The sequence below is a fragment of the Filicampus tigris genome, chromosome 4 (assembly GCF_054856515.1).
Source record: "Filicampus tigris isolate MCC_2025a chromosome 4, RoL_Ftig_1.0, whole genome shotgun sequence".
Classification (NCBI taxonomy): domain Eukaryota; kingdom Metazoa; phylum Chordata; class Actinopteri; order Syngnathiformes; family Syngnathidae; genus Filicampus; species Filicampus tigris.
The window spans coordinates 22190843-22209623 of record NC_141220.1 but is presented as its reverse complement, the minus strand read 5'-3'; the positions used below and the strand labels follow the sequence as shown (position 1 = coordinate 22209623).

General features: G+C 41.3%; 1 protein-coding gene across 3 annotated transcripts in view; it reads left to right on the top strand.

The window, feature by feature from the left end:
- Positions 1-18781, top strand: part of frmd4a (FERM domain containing 4A) — a 113416-nt gene that overhangs the window by 14124 nt on the left and 80511 nt on the right. The window contains exon 1 of one of the 3 annotated variants that reach the window (XM_086027873.1): positions 6937-7079. The exons of 1 other annotated variant lie outside the window; for it this stretch is intronic. In XM_086027873.1, the coding sequence (XP_085883999.1) occupies positions 6942-7079 (138 nt within the window). In that variant the 5' untranslated portion in view covers positions 6937-6941. Of the gene's footprint in view, positions 1-6936; positions 7080-9806; positions 10147-18781 lie in introns of those variants that run through there. One more of the 3 variants, XM_086027879.1, reaches the window with a different exon arrangement.

The following is an 18781-nucleotide window of genomic DNA, read 5'->3' as shown; positions in this document are numbered from 1 at the left end:
TCATTACCCCTTCGCTAGCTTGGCCCTGGTTAATGACGTTCATTTAGCATAACATGCTGTATTAGCATTGTGTATGTGATGGTAGACCATTCCATTTGTTTGCTCTCGAGAAGACTTAAAAAACTAAAAAAACCAATCCAGTCAGTTGAAAGGGTGTGAAGTGACGACTTTAAAATTTAATAGCCTTCAAATTATATGACATTAGGAGGAAATATCTGGTAAAGAATGTCAGTACTTTTCCCATCTCTGAAACCTATTGAGGTCGGTGTATCTGGATGCCGAACCACAAGCACAAGATTGTGTCATCATTTTCAGTTCAAGTCAACAGTAGTCTTTTTTTTCCACACTATTCTGGCGCTGCTTGTTTACAAACATGAAAAGGTCTGTATGTGCCTCTAGTCGATGGAAATTTGGTGCACATTTTTGGCTGTGTGTCTTACACACACTGGCCACCAGAAGGCGCCCGATGATGGGCTTCCCTTTAATTTGCCAAGACTTCCCTAAAACAACGCCAGCACTTCCTTGGGCTTGCGTCTCAAATGGTGTTTACACTCCTAAATAGGCACCTTTAATGAAAAAAAATGGAGAAAGAAGAACTACTAACTGAGAAACATATCCATCTCTGAGGCGCACGAGGACTCCTCCCCGGGTCGTGTCTGATGTATGGAGCCAATGAGAGGAGACCTTGAGCTCTAATGAGCGGCGCTCTACCACCCGGCTGCTGTAGTGGCTGGACGTTTGGCCCCAGTAAACACAGACCTTTAGCGGGCCGCTCCGCCCATCCGTCATCAAAGCTTCCTTACAGGGGACCAGGTGGGAAAGCAGGAGAGAGTGGGTGTATAATTAATGACCTCAAGTCGATCCTCCTGCTGTCCCGAGCAGAGACAATGTTGGAGCCAGACAAAGACTGGAGACAGCTAATAAAGGCAGGTAATAACGAGTAGGGAAAAGAGAAAGACACTATGATAAAAGGGTTGCATAACAAGGATGGATTTAGACTGCATTTAGCGGTGGACAATTCGGATTTAATTAGCATCTCTGGTTTATGTCCGTCTATTTCAGGGTTGTTAAACTCACTTTCATTGCGGGCCACATCATAGTTATGGTTTCACGTAAAGCGCCATTATGACAAGATCATAGATAGACAGTGGTTCCTTGAGATACGTGTTTAATGCATTCCACGCTCGTTACTCAAAACAATATCTCAAATTATTTTTCCCCACTGAAATGAATGGAAATAACATTAATACAGTCCAGCCGCCATCAACAAAAATGTTTGTTGTGTTTTTAATTTGAAAAAAAATCACGCCCTATATTGTACTTTATTATAAAACACAGTTATGGCTTACCGGTAATTAAAGGGAATGTGAAGGAATTAAAAATGTTTTGCTTGGATTTAGTAAACACTGTGCCGCTCCTTCTGATGTGCATGATGTCCACTTGGCGGAGTATAATGCAGACATGAATAGCTTCAGCTATTACTGTACCTACCAGTATTTGTGTTTGGGCAGATGCACTTGTGTAAATGTTACATTACTGATCGTTCATTTTGTTGTTTGTTTGTTTTTTTAATAGTGACATCAAGAATACATTGATGGGCCATATCCAGTCTTTGTGTTTACACTGCACTCAGATTGGTAGACATCCAATATCTGTCAGGCTTTTATCCACTGCGGCCTGATTCTAATCTGAAGCTGTACGATTCCGTGCCGTTTTATTTTTCTCTTTACACTTCTGCAATTGAGGCACTTGAGAGCAAAGAGTAAAAATTGAGTCACTTGATCGAAGTAGTGCGAAACCAGCCTGGCACCCATGCTTAGTTCTTAAATCTGTCTTTTGTCTGCAGCCATCCCATTAAGCTCACTATCTACCAGAGGCGCAATTACACTAGATCTAGCCCCTCCTACCACTAATCCCGCCTCCTCTGCTCTTTTCTGTCCTTTTGTTACCACAGAGGCCTTTCAGTTTCCATGGCAATGATGGGAACTGAGGCTAAAATCGGGGCAAACATCAAGGGAAAGGCTTTGGCCTAAAGTGGAACCTGGGAGTGATCAAGCTCTGTCTGTCATGGCACATATGTTTTAAGACGGCCAAGGAGGTGAGGAGGACAAAAGCAAGCAAAGGTTGGCTTGACTGGTCTGTAATCTCAGGGGAAGCCTGTAAAGGCCATGGTCCCCATGGGGTCAGTACTTGCCCACTTTTGTCTTCACTACACATGGCAGGGTTAAATGGCATTATGCATGCTCTCTGAAAAGCGGTTTCAGCTGAAATCAATCCACAAACTCAGACAGTAATTTTAAATAGTGAATGGGATTTAACTTGTATCGCACTTTTCTACCACTAAGTTGCTCACATCAATGATTCCTAACCAAACCAAATCACATTGATCTTTTCTCGATATGTTCATTCTCTGTCAACCAATCAACAGGCGACAAGGCGTGTCACTGCCTATCACCAAAGTGGGACGTGGGGATGCGTATTTGTCTGTACCCTTACGATGGAAACCCACTAAATTTTGTAACATACTGAGCGGAATCAAATTGCACCACTTGCTCGAGACAAGACTTTGGCAAAACATTACATGCAGCGAGGTTAGTGGGTGGAGACCAGCTCCTCAAATTACATTTTGAACCTCACAACAATCTGCCCACGTCCTTCGCTTGCATGGCTACCACAGCTTTCCCGCACCTGTCTGCGGTGTGTACCAACAAGCAGCTTAGTGTCATGCCTGCAGCAAGAGGTGGAGCTTTCGCCTGCTTTGCCGCCCTCCCGGCAGAGACCGGATGCTTGTCCACTGAGGCACCGACATTCACTAGGTCATGTTGGCTCGTCTGGAGAACTAGTAAAAGACAAGCCTGAGTGAATGTGTGCGTGACCCAGTGCGCAGGTGCATCCTCTTTGGACTTTATGTCCACATGTGCGTTTAAGTTGTTGGGCCATGTGCCTGAGGGATTCTTTGTCTATAAAAGAGCCGAGTCGTTTAGTCATGAGCGGCTGAGAGTTTATGAGCCTTATAAATGCAGCTGCATCCTGTAACCAAACAAAATAAAAAGCTTTGCTTCGTTTAGAAATATGGAGATTTGGTTTTTGCCTTTAAAAAATTTTATATTGATTGCCTTTGGTAAAGTGAGTCGAACAACATAGAGCAGGCTAATTAATAATGTATAAGGTGTGTGTTTATTTTGATTTTAACAGCTGTAAAGTTGAATGTATAACCTAAGTTCATTCATCCATATATCCAATACTCATGCAATCAAAATGTTACCACATGAAATCAGAACAATAGTCATTGTTTTGCATCTATTTTTTTGACAGCAAAAACTTGCTATTAGAAATGTCGTACGGACATCGCATGCGATATCGCAGATTTCTAAAAAAAAAAAAAAAAACATATCGGACTTTATATCTGAAAATTTTATTCTATATCGCAGGATTTTTCAGTGATCATTTTCTACATGAACTAATGTTACTGCGGACTCATATGGTAATTAGCGCATTCCCGGAGAAAAGAGTAAAAGACAGAGAAGGTTCAAAGTTTGGAATCATTTCACACTTAAAAAAAAACACTTAAAAAAAAGAAGATAAAGTACAGCGTCCATCAAAACAGAACTGTCTACGATAAAGTAAGCATAGTTACAGGGCTGCAGAATAACTGTTTTTACTAGGAGCTCAGCCTTTAAATTTTAGAGGCCTACAAGAACAAAATTTAGGGGCGCACATGAATTACGAATTGATTTCCGTAGTAAATATACACAGTTGCACTTATTATCCCGATACATTACAATACTGCTAAGTGGGTCGAAGTGGCTATGGACAGAGGTTTGTCAGCAACAAAAATATTCAAGAATATATATATATATATATATATATATATATATATATATATATATATATATATATATATATATATATATATATATATATATACACTTTTTTTTTTTTTTATCTGAAAATTTACTGGTCACATATGCGCAATGATGAAAAATTTTGTTGCACTGTCTGTCTGAAATTGTCTGAAATGGCACCATTTAGGGGCAGCCTGGAGCCCTGTAGTTATCCAATTTAATATGCTTGTTGTTATCCCCCCACAGGTGGACAAGCATAGACACAGCCGCTGGTACCCTTTCAATCACTTTATTGAACAAAATTCTAACAAAATCATTCTGTACCAAGCACATTCATACACTAGGTAACCGGGCAACAACTCAAGCGCAAACGGTTAACAGTTAACCTCCAGCCGCTACCAACTCTACACTCTCATTCGCTAACTCCCACATCACGGAACAAGCTCAGCCCTGAATTTAAAACTGCACACTCAAATGAATATTTTGTAGTGGGGTTATGCATCAAGCTTTATAATATTGTATATAGTTAATAACAAGCTATATATGGTTGCTATTCTGCATATTTTAGAGTGAAGAAACGTTTTTGACTGCTTGTTTTTTAAGGCCCTACTCTATTTAAACATTATCATCATGTGTTATCGCATAGTCAACTTGGTTGAAATTGATTAAAAAACTGATTTGATATACAGCTCAGTACAAAGGATTTGCTTGTGAGCGTGGTCACGGAAGGAAGTCAAGGTGCCACTGTATCTTTGTCCACTTTATCAATAAACTTCCCAAACAGTACAGTTTCCACATATAAATAATCCAAATGTAGGGCAGTGATCCATTACTGAATTTCTGTTGACATTTTTTCAACACACAGACTTACGCTCATACATGCGCACATTCAATTGTGTAAACCCATGTTTCTCTTCTTGACAGTGTTTTCCCCTGAGAGCGGAATCATGTCCCACCCATTTCCCCTCATGATCAACCCTGTACAGATGAAATATGTAGCTGCGGCATCAAACATTTAATGCCCACTGCTCCAAATCAGACTCTTAATCGTGCGTGGACTTTAGGGATGTGGACTCACGTGCCTGTCTTGATGCTAAGTGAACGTGAGTGTGGAGTTTGCACGCTAGAGTAAGTCATAACGGTCGTGCTGGATAGCAGGCTAGCGAGCATGTTGGCTAATTGGAAGAGTCGGTAGGTGCGTGTGCGTCTGTCTGTGTTTGGATGCTGAGCCTTCTTGTTGCTGGGTAAACTGGGCTAAGTTTACTAGGGCAGAAAATGTAGGAAGCCTTCATACAAGCAGCATCTAAAATCTGCCCCGTGTCACATTCTGTTTGCTCACTGCCTCTCAAGCATGCACTCGTTTACCAATGAGATGTTTGGACGGACAAGCCCTCTAAGGCAGAAAAGTTGCTGTTGATGTCAATAATTCAGATATTTCTGATCAACTCCTTTCCCATGACAAGAAATGCATACAAATGTCAAAGGCACCTGCTTCTGTCCTCACATGCCTTTCCAGAAATCGCAAGGAGCAGCTTCCAAAGAGAAAAACACACAACAGAGACATCCACTCTAATGTGGAGTGACATATTTAGGGTGCCGAGTGACGCAGCAAAATACACATGAATGAGAGAATGAGTGAGCACAATGCCACTTGCTTCCTTTTGGCAAAAACAACAGGAATGCAACTCTCCAAAAAAAGAGAAGAACATCTTTTTTTACTTGTCCTCATTAGGGTAGGCTGGAGCATATCTCAGCTGACTTAGGGCGAGAGACTTGTCGCCAGGTAAAAGCAATGCACATATAAACCAACAACCATTCACAACTATAGACAACTTAAGGCAATGGATCCTCAAGAGCCTCTGTAAGGATTGGACTTGGGTACCCCTGATTTAAGGCGTTGCAAAACCCATTCATGTGCTGCAATGATGCAATGATGTAACACTGTTTCGTGTCATGCGGTGACACTCAATGTCACACATGGCATTTGTCGTCACGGGGCCGCACTTAAATAAATTCGGTTGCCGTATCTCTGTGACATCAGACGGCACATTCAATAGAAGAGGGGTTGGCGGAGTGAATTAATTGTGCAAACAGCAAAAGGTTTTGGTGAACTAGTACAGTCGATGGCACAGAGAAACTGAAAGAGGTAATAATGATTTATGTGTCCCAGAGTCCTGAGCGTTGGGAGACCAAAAGAAATTACATACTGTGACGTGGTTAAGAAGGCACAGCAATCGACGGAGATCTCCACCACATGAATCCTAATTCATATTGCTAAAGTCTATCCGTCCATCCACCCATCCATTTTCAATAGCGCTTGTCCTCATTAGGATGAGCTGGAGCCTATCCCAGATGATTTTGACAAAGAGGTGGACGGGTCACACCCTGGACTAGTGGTCAACCAATAAAGGCCACATTTAGAAAAACAACTATTTGCATCCACACCTATGGACAATTTAAAATCGCCTAAGAACTTCATGCATGTTTTTCGAATGTGGAGGAAGCCTGAGTAGCAGGAGAAAACTTACACGAGTACTTGGAGAACATGCAAATTACGTAGGAAGGCCAGAGCAGAGATTTGAATATAAGATCTGATCTCAACTCCATCAGATATCTGTGGGATAAGCTAGAACTGAGCTCACGAGCCAGACCATCGTTCACATCGACCATCATTCCCCTCACAGGTGTTCTTCTGGACGATGGACAATTTGCAGACCCACACTGAAAGGCGCACAATCAGATGTAGTACAGGTGTCTCAACTCTCTACACTATCACACCTACTTTGTGTCAAAGGGTATATGGAATAAATCCCTGAAACAGTTGGCTGCAAACCTTCCTTAAGAAGCTTTGTCAACGTGTCTGGAGTAGATGCTATTTTTAAATGACACAGTGTGTGTTTGCATGTGTGTGCCCGAATTTGGAATCCTGCCCAGGATTTGATTAGCATCTTATTTTCCATGCCAGGTGATAACATCACCACCAATCATGAAGACGAAGAGGTGTTCTCGAGCTCAGAGTGTTAAAATGTCCTGAGAGGTTAAGGTTGACAGCAAGCCCGGGACTTGTTAATTTGGGGGTTTTTTGCCATGCAACTTATGAGCTGCTGCAATAGTCAAAGATCAAATGGCTTTGACACTTTCTGGATTACTTGTACAATAAGCTTCCTGGACATGTCTGATGCCAAGGGACGATGGGCTAACAGCTCGGGCTGCTTCAGCATGCTGCAATTAAAGGTACTGCCAGATTTGGTTTGATTTCCCCTAACAATGGGAAAAAGAACATTTTATTTGTTGTCCTTCCTGGATAATCCCTAAAGTAAAAGACCACCATATTCCTAACATCAAATAGTGTTCTGTGTTCAGTATCCTGGATCAGTCTGAGCTCCCCTATTGTTGAATTTTGATGTATTATGTTAATTAAACTTACAGCTCAGTCTTCGGTGGGTATTTTCACATGAATAAAAGCATCCTAAAGTGTAAATGTTACTATGTATAGTACACGATAGTTTCATAGTGGGGAAGCACAGTGGTACTCTGGTTGCCACTTTCCCAAAACAAGAATGGTAATTTGATTTGACAAAATTATCCATAGCAATGAATTGTTTGTGTGAATGCTTCTTTGTCTATATTTGCCCTGCGATTGTCTGGTGACCAGTCTAAGGTTTTGCCTAAAATCAGCTGTGATAGGCCCCAGAACACTCATAACCCTAATATGGACAAGAGCAAAAGAAAATGCAGTAGATGAATGGAAAAATCTGGTTGTTTCCATCAGGATTATGCAAACATTTTTCACCAAGTATATTTAAGTTCCCTTTCCAGAAAATAAGTGCTTTTCCTAAAATGGCTTTTGTCAGACTATGACTTCTGTCTCCTTGTCTTCATTTATCATCATCCGCACGTTTAAGTCAAGTGTTTAGCTGTGAATGATGCGCCAAAGACATAGTCACACTGAGACGTGGCAATCCGAGTGGTTACTGTTGAAGGCTAAGCTCCTCACCAATGACAAACGCGGGTCCAATCGTTGATAACCTACCGCATTCTGCCCTCCACCTGCTCGCCGCTTATAAGTGACGCACAGTCTGTCTCCACATTCAAGGCGAGGAGAATTAATAATAATTACATGAGAGGCACACCGATGAGAATTAAGAGGGATATAGTGAGTTATTAATAGTGGTTTGATGCATATTCACTGCAGGCTGCAGGAACCATAAGGAGCTACTTGGTGATTGGCGAACAGCCTCCTGAGGCGAACAAAGACCCCATGATTGACTGCATTTTGTCTTCAACACTCAGTCGCATATGTTCCGCGTGGCATATATGATCCATGAGTGTGCAGAATTCAGGCTGTGTCATATGTCACAATCCGGTGCTCCTCACCGCAGAGCTGATGCAAGAACTTATGAGTTGCTGATTCTGTTGACCTCGCATTCAGGAGGGGTCATGGGGCCAAGTGTCATCGGCTCTCTGGGACTGTACGACTTTGCAAGGCAAGAGATAGGACAGACAGGGCATGTCTCCATGATGAGATGTGAAGCTAGAACAGGGGTGTCCAAACTACAGACCAGGGTCCATTTGAATACACCAGTTTTGGTATATTGCAATGTTCTTTTGTTATTTCTAATATGTCATGTTTGTATCATTTCCAGAGTGTAGTTTCGTATTGCAGCAGTGCAGTTTGAACGGCTTTATTTTAGAGATCTTCCGTTTGGAATTCCAACTGGGAATTGGCTGTCCCTTCGTGAGCGAATTGGATGCTTTTGCTTTGCTCAGTGGATATTTACCTAAATGTTTTCCTTGGACCATCCATACTAGAAACTACAACGCCCAATCACTTGGAAATGAAAATCCAACCAACCATTCACTTTCTTCCGTGTTTCGGGGTCTGGTCGCGGGGGCAGCAGCCTAAGTGAGGCAACCCAGACTTCCCTCTTATTTCACCAGGGATGCTTCCTAACCAGGTGCCAGAGCCACCTCATCGGGCTACTCGATTCGGAGAAGTGGATGACCAAGCTTCTTACCCTATCTTTAAGAGAAAGCCTGTACACCCTGCAAAGGATAGTTATTTAGGCCGCTTGTCTCTGTGATATTGTTCTTTCAGCTGCGACCCACAGCTTTTGACCATAGGTGAGGGCGGGGAAAGTAGATCAACTGGTAAATATAAAGGTTACATTTTCTGCATAATCCTGCTGAAGAACAAGAAACAAAGCAAGTAGGAATATCTGCCACTTTTTGCAATATGCTTATGCAAATGAACTGTCTCCCTGCTTATTCTAGTCATATCCTGTTGTGGGAAAAGCCCATATAAACTCACCTCCCACATTTCTTCCTACATCTTCTTACTAATAAGTCTGTATGTATCACTTCGCCTCAGACAGAACAGAATCTTCTTATAGGGCAAACAGAGGGTGCATTCCACCAGCGCTTAGCAGAAAAACAACTCTTCTTGAAGTGTCCTATTAAGATCCTTCACTTTCGCTCATCTTCTTGCTTCCTCCCTCACTGATGCCCCTGTGTTCTTCCCTACCCCAAAACTGCTCGTCCCCCACCCCTGCCCATCAGTGTTACGTAAGCTTCCTGTCAGTTCATCGACATATCGCTGTTGATGTCCCCCGCCCCATGTGCCTGTGAGACATGTGAGATTTCTGGCCAGTCTTTAATGAGACCTTCACAAAGGCGCATTGACTAGAAGCCCAGTGTGAGAGAGGATGACCCTAGCCAAGAGCACCCAGAACTGGGCATCAGCTGCCCCAGGCTCACTCTCCTTACAAAGACGTCCACTGTGGACACAGAGTTGAAAGGGCATGGAGGGGAAAAAAGGGGAGTGCAAGAGAAAAATAAGGGGGAAGAGGGAGGAGACATCCTGTTCCAACAAATATCCCAAAAATGAAACTGTTGCATGACTTTTCTGAAGATGAGTGTCCAATCAAGTCTTCTCTAGCGGCAAGTTAGAGCTACCCTATACAACTCTGATCAGTAGAGTCCACAATGGGGATGGTCAAAAATTTTGACCATTAGCCACCCAAAAAAGATCCAAAGGAACACTCTTGGAACCAGTCGGAATACTTATCGTAAAGCGCTCATTTGCTACCATCCTCTGTGGACAAATCCACGCAGAAATCAAGGTGTTATCATTTAGGGAATGGTTTCAACCAATTGCCAGGATTCCATGGTTAAACATAGTATCAGTACAGTTTAAATTCTTTTTGGGGACATTTTTTTTTGTACTGGCTAAAGAATGACTCTCTCATCCCGACTGGAGGACATGGAGGTGACCTTGGAGCACATGCTGATGGATGTCTTTGTAAGTTTTTTTTAGGGTCTCTTTTGTCTTTATGCTCTGTAATTTTGCAATTTTGCTTTTTCAACATGTTATTTCACTCTCCGTTTCTTTTGCACATGACGTGGCTGACCTCTTGGTGCATAATTACGATCCGAGGCCAGAGGCCGGGATATGCTCATGTCTTTTCCAGATGCTCTCATTAATTAGTGCAGAAACATTGTGCCGATTTATATGTCAAAGGTAACACTGCAGGATAAATTGCTAGTCCAGGGAGCTAACCTTGGTTACGCGGCCTACATGGCTCAGCACAAGGTGAGCCCACTGAGGAGCGACTTTAGTGTTTTTTCAGCATGCGAGATCCTTTCATCCATAGAACTTAAAACTCAAGTCGTGGTTTGATCTTTTGCCTTATGTCGTCGACATCCTTCACATGTTTTCTACAGCGAGCCATGAATCACACCACTGGGAATAAATACAGGAAGGAAGGATTGAGAATGAAATAAGGAAGGAGAACAAGATGGGGATTCTGATGGATGCTGCTGTCATATTTCCATGTCCCCTGACGCTTGTCTTGAGACAGATGACTCAGAAGGCTCATGTAGTTTACGAGGTGCCCAAGCATTCCCAATGAAAACTCACATACAGTCTTTAAGATACGCTACCTTAAATGTCGCCCAGTACGGTGTCCGAATCCCCGCTTGCTTTGAGCTGCTGGATGATGTAATGAGTTTGGTCATTAAGCTCCTGTTTCCCCTTAACATTGTTTACGAGCACAAGCATCTGTTGGAGGGAAGAGTAATCCTTTCCCTGGATAAACTCAGTCTCTAGCATAGCACCTTCCAAACTTAAATCCAGGGTAGCAGTGTGTCAATGTTACATATTTTTGGCGATAATTATTATAACTGTATTAACTGATGAGAAATTATCATTCTGAATAATAGTTTTAGGCAGGAACATTGGATTATTCATGCAGTGCGTGATGTCCAGGAAAATCCTCGACCTCCTCCGTGTTTCCTCTTCGCCACCTAATTAGGCTACCGGTACTCAGTTATTCATTGTGCTAATTGCTGGTGGATGCTGGAAAACAGAGGGATACATACTTTGCATTGCTGATTATTCAAATTGTTTGATTAATGCGCACACATACACAGTGGTACACGGTTTCAAAAACATTTATTCACCCACAAAATACAAATAAATTAATCTATCAAAATGTCATTCATTGTACAGGTATGATAAAGTTGTTTCGATAGCAATGCTAACATTGTGAACAACCTAATAAGAAATGCTAAATTAGTTATTGATAACAAATGAAAACCTTACCTGTGTTCTTTCAGCTGGCACAAGGCTCAACACATTAATCAGGAATCTGTTTTTTTTTAAGCAAAGTCATCAAATAATTTTTGTAAAGCCATCCTGCCCCTCCAAATTTGTTGCATCATTGTCACTAATGCTCCCTGGTTCCAATTCCTTCAAGTCGCCGCTGTCTGTTTATCTGCCTTGTAAGACCCCAAGATATCAATCAAGATCTCAACCTCGGTAAACTTACCCTTTATCGTTTTTTTTACGTTGTGTCGTTATCTAAGTACGTTGGAAAAAATGAATGAGCCTATTTTGACAAAGTTGGGACGAGAAAGTACAGTAGCCAAGTGTTTTACTTACGTTACTTCCCACCACCATCATTGTCTATCATTTTGTTTCATGTCACAATCTAGAGGTCCATAACTCTGCCCTCCTCAGTGTTGACCACAAATACATGAATGCTCCTTTGTAAATATCGAACAGTTTTAACATGTACGATTGTCAAGCCTTTTTAGCTGAAATGCTCACATTTGGTCCGATTATCGGTATGTCCGTACCCCTCTTTAGTTACAAGAACTACTCCCCTTTATTGATGACCTTCTGTCTCTTGCCCTGTCCTTATTTCATGTGTTAACCAATGCAACCTTGCGTAAAGAAGGGAATATTAGAAGTCAATACTGTAATATAATGAAATGTTCTTCACCCCTTAGTCATGAAGAGGTCGCAGACCCATCACATAGTTGTGCGTGGTGTTAGCTATTTTAATTAGCACTGGGTTAGCACAGCGAGGGCACATGAATGATTCAGCTACGTTAAGAGGATTTAAGGGAACCAACCTTCCTTTTACAAGCACCACACTGTGAAAGTGGGTCATCAAATACAGTACAACCACTGGTAGATTTTGGATTTTTCAGGTCACCATTCTCATTTCTTGTACATGCGCAACAATAAGTTGCTGTCGCTAAAGAGTCATCCCTAGAAGCTTAACATTCCGACATTCTCACGGCATTATGACAAAGGCCGCAAAATGCAACAAAAATAAATACCCTGCCCAAGGGAGGGCTATTGAGCGTCAGAAGAAAGAGCTTTAAGTCTATTCATGTTTCCAGGCAAAGTAGTTCCCCCATTGCTTACTACTGGCTTAATTTCCATGGAGTCTGTGCCACAGAGGTTTCATTCACACACAAACATGTCCACAGTGACAAGTCTCCTCTCACATTAGCCAAACAGTGGCATGATGTGTATGTGCTAATTGGATCCGCTTTTGGCTTCTGCAAAATGTCTCTTCGTGGCACCCACGTGGTCTTCAGCCAAAACTGCTGTGTTGTTTGTTGCGCTTCTGAACATGCACACACTCACTCACATGCGCACACACAGATGGTGGATCCTCATCCTTACAGTCCTACACAAAGGCTGTGGCTGTCACGTCAGGAAACGGAGCGGCATGATTAAAAATACATTCATTCCTTATGTAGTTTAATTGGAACTCTAAACCCCACCAACCTCTCAGTCCTCTCCCCCAACATGCTTTCTTCAACGCAAGGCTGGTTCCCGCAGCCAAACACCCACCTTTCTTTTCCTTGTTTTGTTCTCTCTGCTGCCTTTTTACAGAAGAGGACCAATGCAAAATGGGAACGCTTCCATCACATCTGCTCATTTCTGCATCTCCTCTCCTTCCAATGAATGCAAGAGGCAGCTATGCCACAAAGGTCTCGGAGTGATTTCAGGAATCCAACTGGACCATATTCATGAACCAGATGCTGAAGTGATATAACTGAGATTTTTTTTTTTTGGAATCTCACATGGCACAATTGGCAGCGTAAAAAATGCTTACAATAGGATATGTTCACAATGGATTAAGTCCACTTCCAAATGTGACAAATCCTAGCTGACTTTAGGCGAAAGGCAGCGTAGTTTAATTCGTTCCGCGATCCTGCTCGTAACCTCAAAAATCTTGTACCTCAAATTCCCATTAAAACGAATGGAAATGCCATTAAACCTTTCCAGCCTCTCTCACATATTTTTTAAATGTGACTTTTATTAAGAAAAGTAACAATCTATAATACTTCGTATTTAACTTTATAAAAACGGACAGTAATGATTACCAAATTTTTTGCTTCAATTCAATAGACATTGTGCCGCTCCTTCACGTGTGTGTACTTTTGCCACCTGGATGCAGGTTAATTCTGATAAACATGGAAATGGTCAGAACTCCTCAGTAAGATGCAATAATATTAGTCATTGTTAATTGAGGATAAAGAATACATGTTTGTGAGTAGTTTATATTATGTCTTTATCTGTGTTGCTCCACGGTTTGTGTTTTGCTATCCATTGCATAAGGGGTTATAGCACTGCAAGACTGATGCTGTTCATTCGTCAGTCAATGGCATTTTGCATTGCTTGTTAGCGGCCTTTTCTGAGACGAAGTTATAGGCTTATTTTAAATACATACACATAATTGTCTTTATTTAATATTTCGTTTGACAGTAAACATAAATTGGGAGTGGCAATAAACAGCTTGAAGTCTCTTTTCTGAAGAATTGTTCACGTTCTGCCGAACTGCCGCTTGTTGTGAAATGAGCTGAGTTGAGTTCACCGCCACCATACAGAGCTCCTATCTCAAAGTTTTGCTTGCATGTCAAGCAGAAAAAAAATCGTACAAACAATGGCTTGTATCTCAAAAACCCGTACGTCAAATGACTTTTATCTCAAGGCACAACTCTACTTTCATTAGTTACGTATTGTTTGATCCTAGTGTTGAGTTATTCAGGTGCAATCGGTGTTAGTTCCATGTGTTCCATTAGCCTTATTGGATGTGAGTGACTTGAAATGTACATGGTAATAGTAAAAGAATAATAATAATAAAATAAGGGATATCCAATAGGTAATAAATAAAGCTAGAGAGAGAGCGAGTCCATTGCTACTGTGTCCTCCTAATCACTTATGTAACGGGTGTGTCAAAACGACTCAATTATAGCAAGCTGACCCCGTCCCTCTCACTCTCCCTCTGCCGTGCCCCCTCCCTCCTCTCTCTGCTCATTCAGTTTGAATTTTTTCGATATTCAGGCTGATGTCATCTCAGATCTCTGGCAGAGCACGCTATGGCATTATGAGTTCTCCCACTTTGTCATATCGGGAACATGTGTCACCATGCATATACTTTGTACTTTTCCCCAAAACTTATATTCTCCAAAAGTCCAGTCTTTACCCTGCCTTTTGCCCAAAGTCAGCTGAGATAGGCTCTAGCTCACTCGACACCCTAATAAGGCTAAACGCTGTAGAAAAGAGATGGAAATAATGGAAACAAAACTAACTGATACTAGAGCAGAATCTTGGCACAAAGCATCCTTTGTTCCTTGAGCTCTAAATTGTTAAAATAGAGGTATTAAATTTTGGACATGTCACAATATATTGAAGCCCCAAAACTGACCTCCAGTACCCATATGGAAGGATTAAAATTGGAGCATAATCCTACTTTAATCAGATCTCCTTCATTAAACTTCTGCCCAGGCTGCACAATAAGCCAAATACTGTACATGGAGCGAAGACAATTACCATAAATCTGATCCCATTTGTATGTGCACATAATCAATCCTAAACTTGTATTACCGTTATTATTATTGAGCCTCCGCTTTCCATCAGTTTGTCATCTGCCTATCACATACATACACATGCACACACACACACATGCAGACACATGCACACACACACTGAATAGGCATGGGTGTGTAATTTAGAGACCTCATCTGCTATTCACAACTGCAAATTGCACATCTCGCATCCATTCATGACAGCCTCTGCTCTCTTAATCGAGTACTTATAGGGCCATTTGAATGATATATTCTGAAATATTGTAATTCTAATACCAGCAAGGCATGATGGCTGCTTATAAGGACAATGGGTGTGGACTCTTTTTTTCTTTGTTGCTTTTTTGACGGCACATTAGTCAGTACAATGTTGAAGACCTTCCTGGAGGTCATAACATGTACGTTGAAAAGATGAAAGGGAACATTAAGGCTACCTACTTTACCGGTGTTTCTGACCTATTGGTGGTGGTAGCTGGCTAATGATGTCTATGTTTGACATTTGTATAAGTCTCTCAATTTAAGTACGTTCAGCACCGGGATCCATAATGATCTTTTTCAGTATTTACTAGTATGTTGGTGTACCTGACCAACAAGCTGCTCAGTTTTCTTGGTAATTCAAAACTGGAAATGTTTTACTTGTTTTGTGATAAAAACCATAGAAAACATGGCTTTGTGTGATGGTCTTTGTGTGATGGTCTTGTGCTCACAGTGGGGTCTCTAATTTCCTGTGCAGTTCGCTAGTGTCTATACTTTTAATTTGGGACTTCAAAGCATTACCATGAATAAACCACATTTAGCCCGATGCTAATTTCCATCTGTAGTCCCATACAGGAAACCTAAAGAAATAGACAGACAAAATATTCTCTTGTAACATTGACCAGTGATTCCCAACCTATTTTATGAATAACAACAGGTTACAGGACACAGGTTAGTGAAAGAGCATTTCATTGTTCTAAATGTCACTATAAGTCACCGGCATAGATAGATCAACAAATATATATCGCTAGCGCCGGGTCAAAACCTTGTACCTCCAAAAGAGTCACTTTTAAGGAAACCCCAAAAATGGCAAGTTTGCTCAACCATTAGCATTTCCATTTTCAACACTCAACACAAAGATTGTCCGATAATGTGTAAAAATAACACCCAGACGTATGGACTGACCAATACTATAGATTTTTTGAAAAAAAAAAAAAAAATTGCCAAAATATGACTTATAAGGTTTTGGACTGACACCAGCGATATGTTATTTGTAGTAAATAATCATTTTAGTTTTCCGGTGCTATTTCATGTCATGACAATGACAAAAACAACATCTACAGTAAAACTAAACACATAATCTATTATGAATGTATTTGTTGTACTCTCAATCTGCTAGCATTGTAAAACCTTTATTAACCGCGAAGACAATGTTATAAATTTTAATATTTACGTGGTTGTATGTAAGTCTCTCACTTCAGCGTCATTTGTAACTGTGAGATTTCCCGATCAAGTCGTTTTGATTTGCGGTTCTACTGTACCTCAAATCTTTGTGTCACTGGCTAAAGAGCTTTTATTTTCAATGCCTATGTTTTATTCATAGGGTAGCAACAACCAAGCAGGTTGAGCATGTTTTTCAGAGGGCAGCCTGGCTTGACTCCAGTGAATCATTGATTTTCCTTGACTAGCCACCCTGACAAGCAAAGCTGTAATATTATAATAACAACATATGGCGAGACTTGCATAGGCTCAGCAAATGCAAAGATAGATAGATAGAATGTCATCGACTTTCCACTTGGTGTGCTGAGGTGCTCAATAAACTGTTTGTGAACTCCAGAGACTTTCTCAGGAATCTGTCCCGCTGTCATCTGTGCAGTGGAAAAGCCAATAACAATCCTGCTGCTCTCACCGCATGATCATATTTAGATTTGGTGACTGTGGGGAGGAAGAGGAGGGAGGAAGTTTGTGTTGTGTCAACAAATAGACATGCAGCTCCACAAAGGAATGTGATTTTAATCATATTAAATAATCAATATGAGTCCATATTGACTAACGAAATCAATGTATGAGAAATGGCTCAAATGCTAACCATATTTCAAGCTGATACATAAAAGGGAGGTACACGCATACTAATAATCGTACCAAATTTGAGCATTTTCCTCTCTTTCCGTCAAAGTCAGGTCCGATCAGACGTCTCTAAAGCCCGTATCTCACTGATCGGTGAAGGCTTGCGAGTGTTAGCGAATCTAGCGAATGTTGTTTTTCACCAGCGTGTATTATAGGTTGCAAAATGTTGCAAAGACGTTCGCCGGTTGCCAACAAACAGTTTTAATGGTCGCAAACAGTGTTTCTTGTCACCATCAAATTTTGCACATGTTCAAAATTTTGAACACGTTCAAAATTTTTGTGTGACAAGAAAAACGGTTTGGTACCGTTAGGGTAACTGTTTTCAAATGTCTGGCAAACCTTGTAACCTTGAATGAGCACTGACAAAAAAACAACATTCGGGCCGTGTGCTCATAAACCTTTGCCGCTCTGTGTGATATGGGCTTAAAAGATTATCCTGTGTTGTGTGTGTGTGTCTCGAGTAATTTTTCCTCTCTAATTTGTCCAGAAAATGATCGTCCATGTTAAACTTGTTCAGTATTTACGATGGCAAATCCTTACGTGTGTGGTCAACAACGAGCTCAGCCGAGCCACAGAATCAGTGATTGTGATAACAGATGATATTGTGATGTTAACTGCAACGATAGCCAATTAGAAATTGGGTACACACATTCCGAGAATCAAACCAACATTTTGGCTTTGTTAGCACCCTTCTGATCAAAGTTGGCAAAAATCAGATTATTGGATGTCTCTAAAAGCTTAATCCTGTGGTAATGGGTGCTTTCTTTCATCACAGGTAAGTATTGGTATTATGAGACATCTGTCATCTCGTGAGTGGGTGGGGATATGGTTATGTCTGTAATGTACTGTGTTAGTCATCCAAAGTACACCACATACTTTAAGAGCAGTAAGTACATACTTGCCGATTTTTTCCCTTTTCACTTGTGAGGTCGATGTAAAAAATCATTGTGCATAACCAGCTTCACTGTATGTGAGTCGCCTCACAGCAGGTTGAGCAGATGCTGCGCTGAATGATGCAGTTTGTCCAAAACAGCTTTGTCCCCTGAGCGCGGACAAAGCTTTTCAAATATATATGTCCCAGTTTTCGACACAAGTCGTACAATTGCTCCCACTTCCAGGAAACCTCCAGGCAATCTATGAAATGTAGAACTTAACTCACAAAAGAACTTCTCTGTAAAACTGTACTTGTATTCAAAGCAACTTATTACTTAGTCATCCGGAGCAACTGATGATTCTCTCTTCGGTGCATACCATCACCTCCTGTACATATACAGTCAATGCAGTCTGGATCACGTTTCCATCTCTCTTCAGCAAAACAGACATCCGTCGATAATGAACTGTGAGACCCGTTCGGACGACCAGTTTAGTTATGTTTACACAGACGGACGAAAATCCACTTCCGTCCTATGCTTATTCTGTCTTTCCCATCTGTCGTATAACGTCAGCAAAACGGGCATCCGTCATAGACAGATAGATGGACTAGTGGTCAGATGGAATGCCCACCTCTGTTAATTAATTCCGGGTCGCTGGTTGGCATCCATTTTGTTTACATTTTGAAAACGTTTCCCAGCATAACACATACTTGAAAAAAAACGGTAAATGCCAGTAATAGACTTTGTTCCCCCAGAGCGTATCTGCTCTGTTTGTATCAGTTGCTGCTCTGT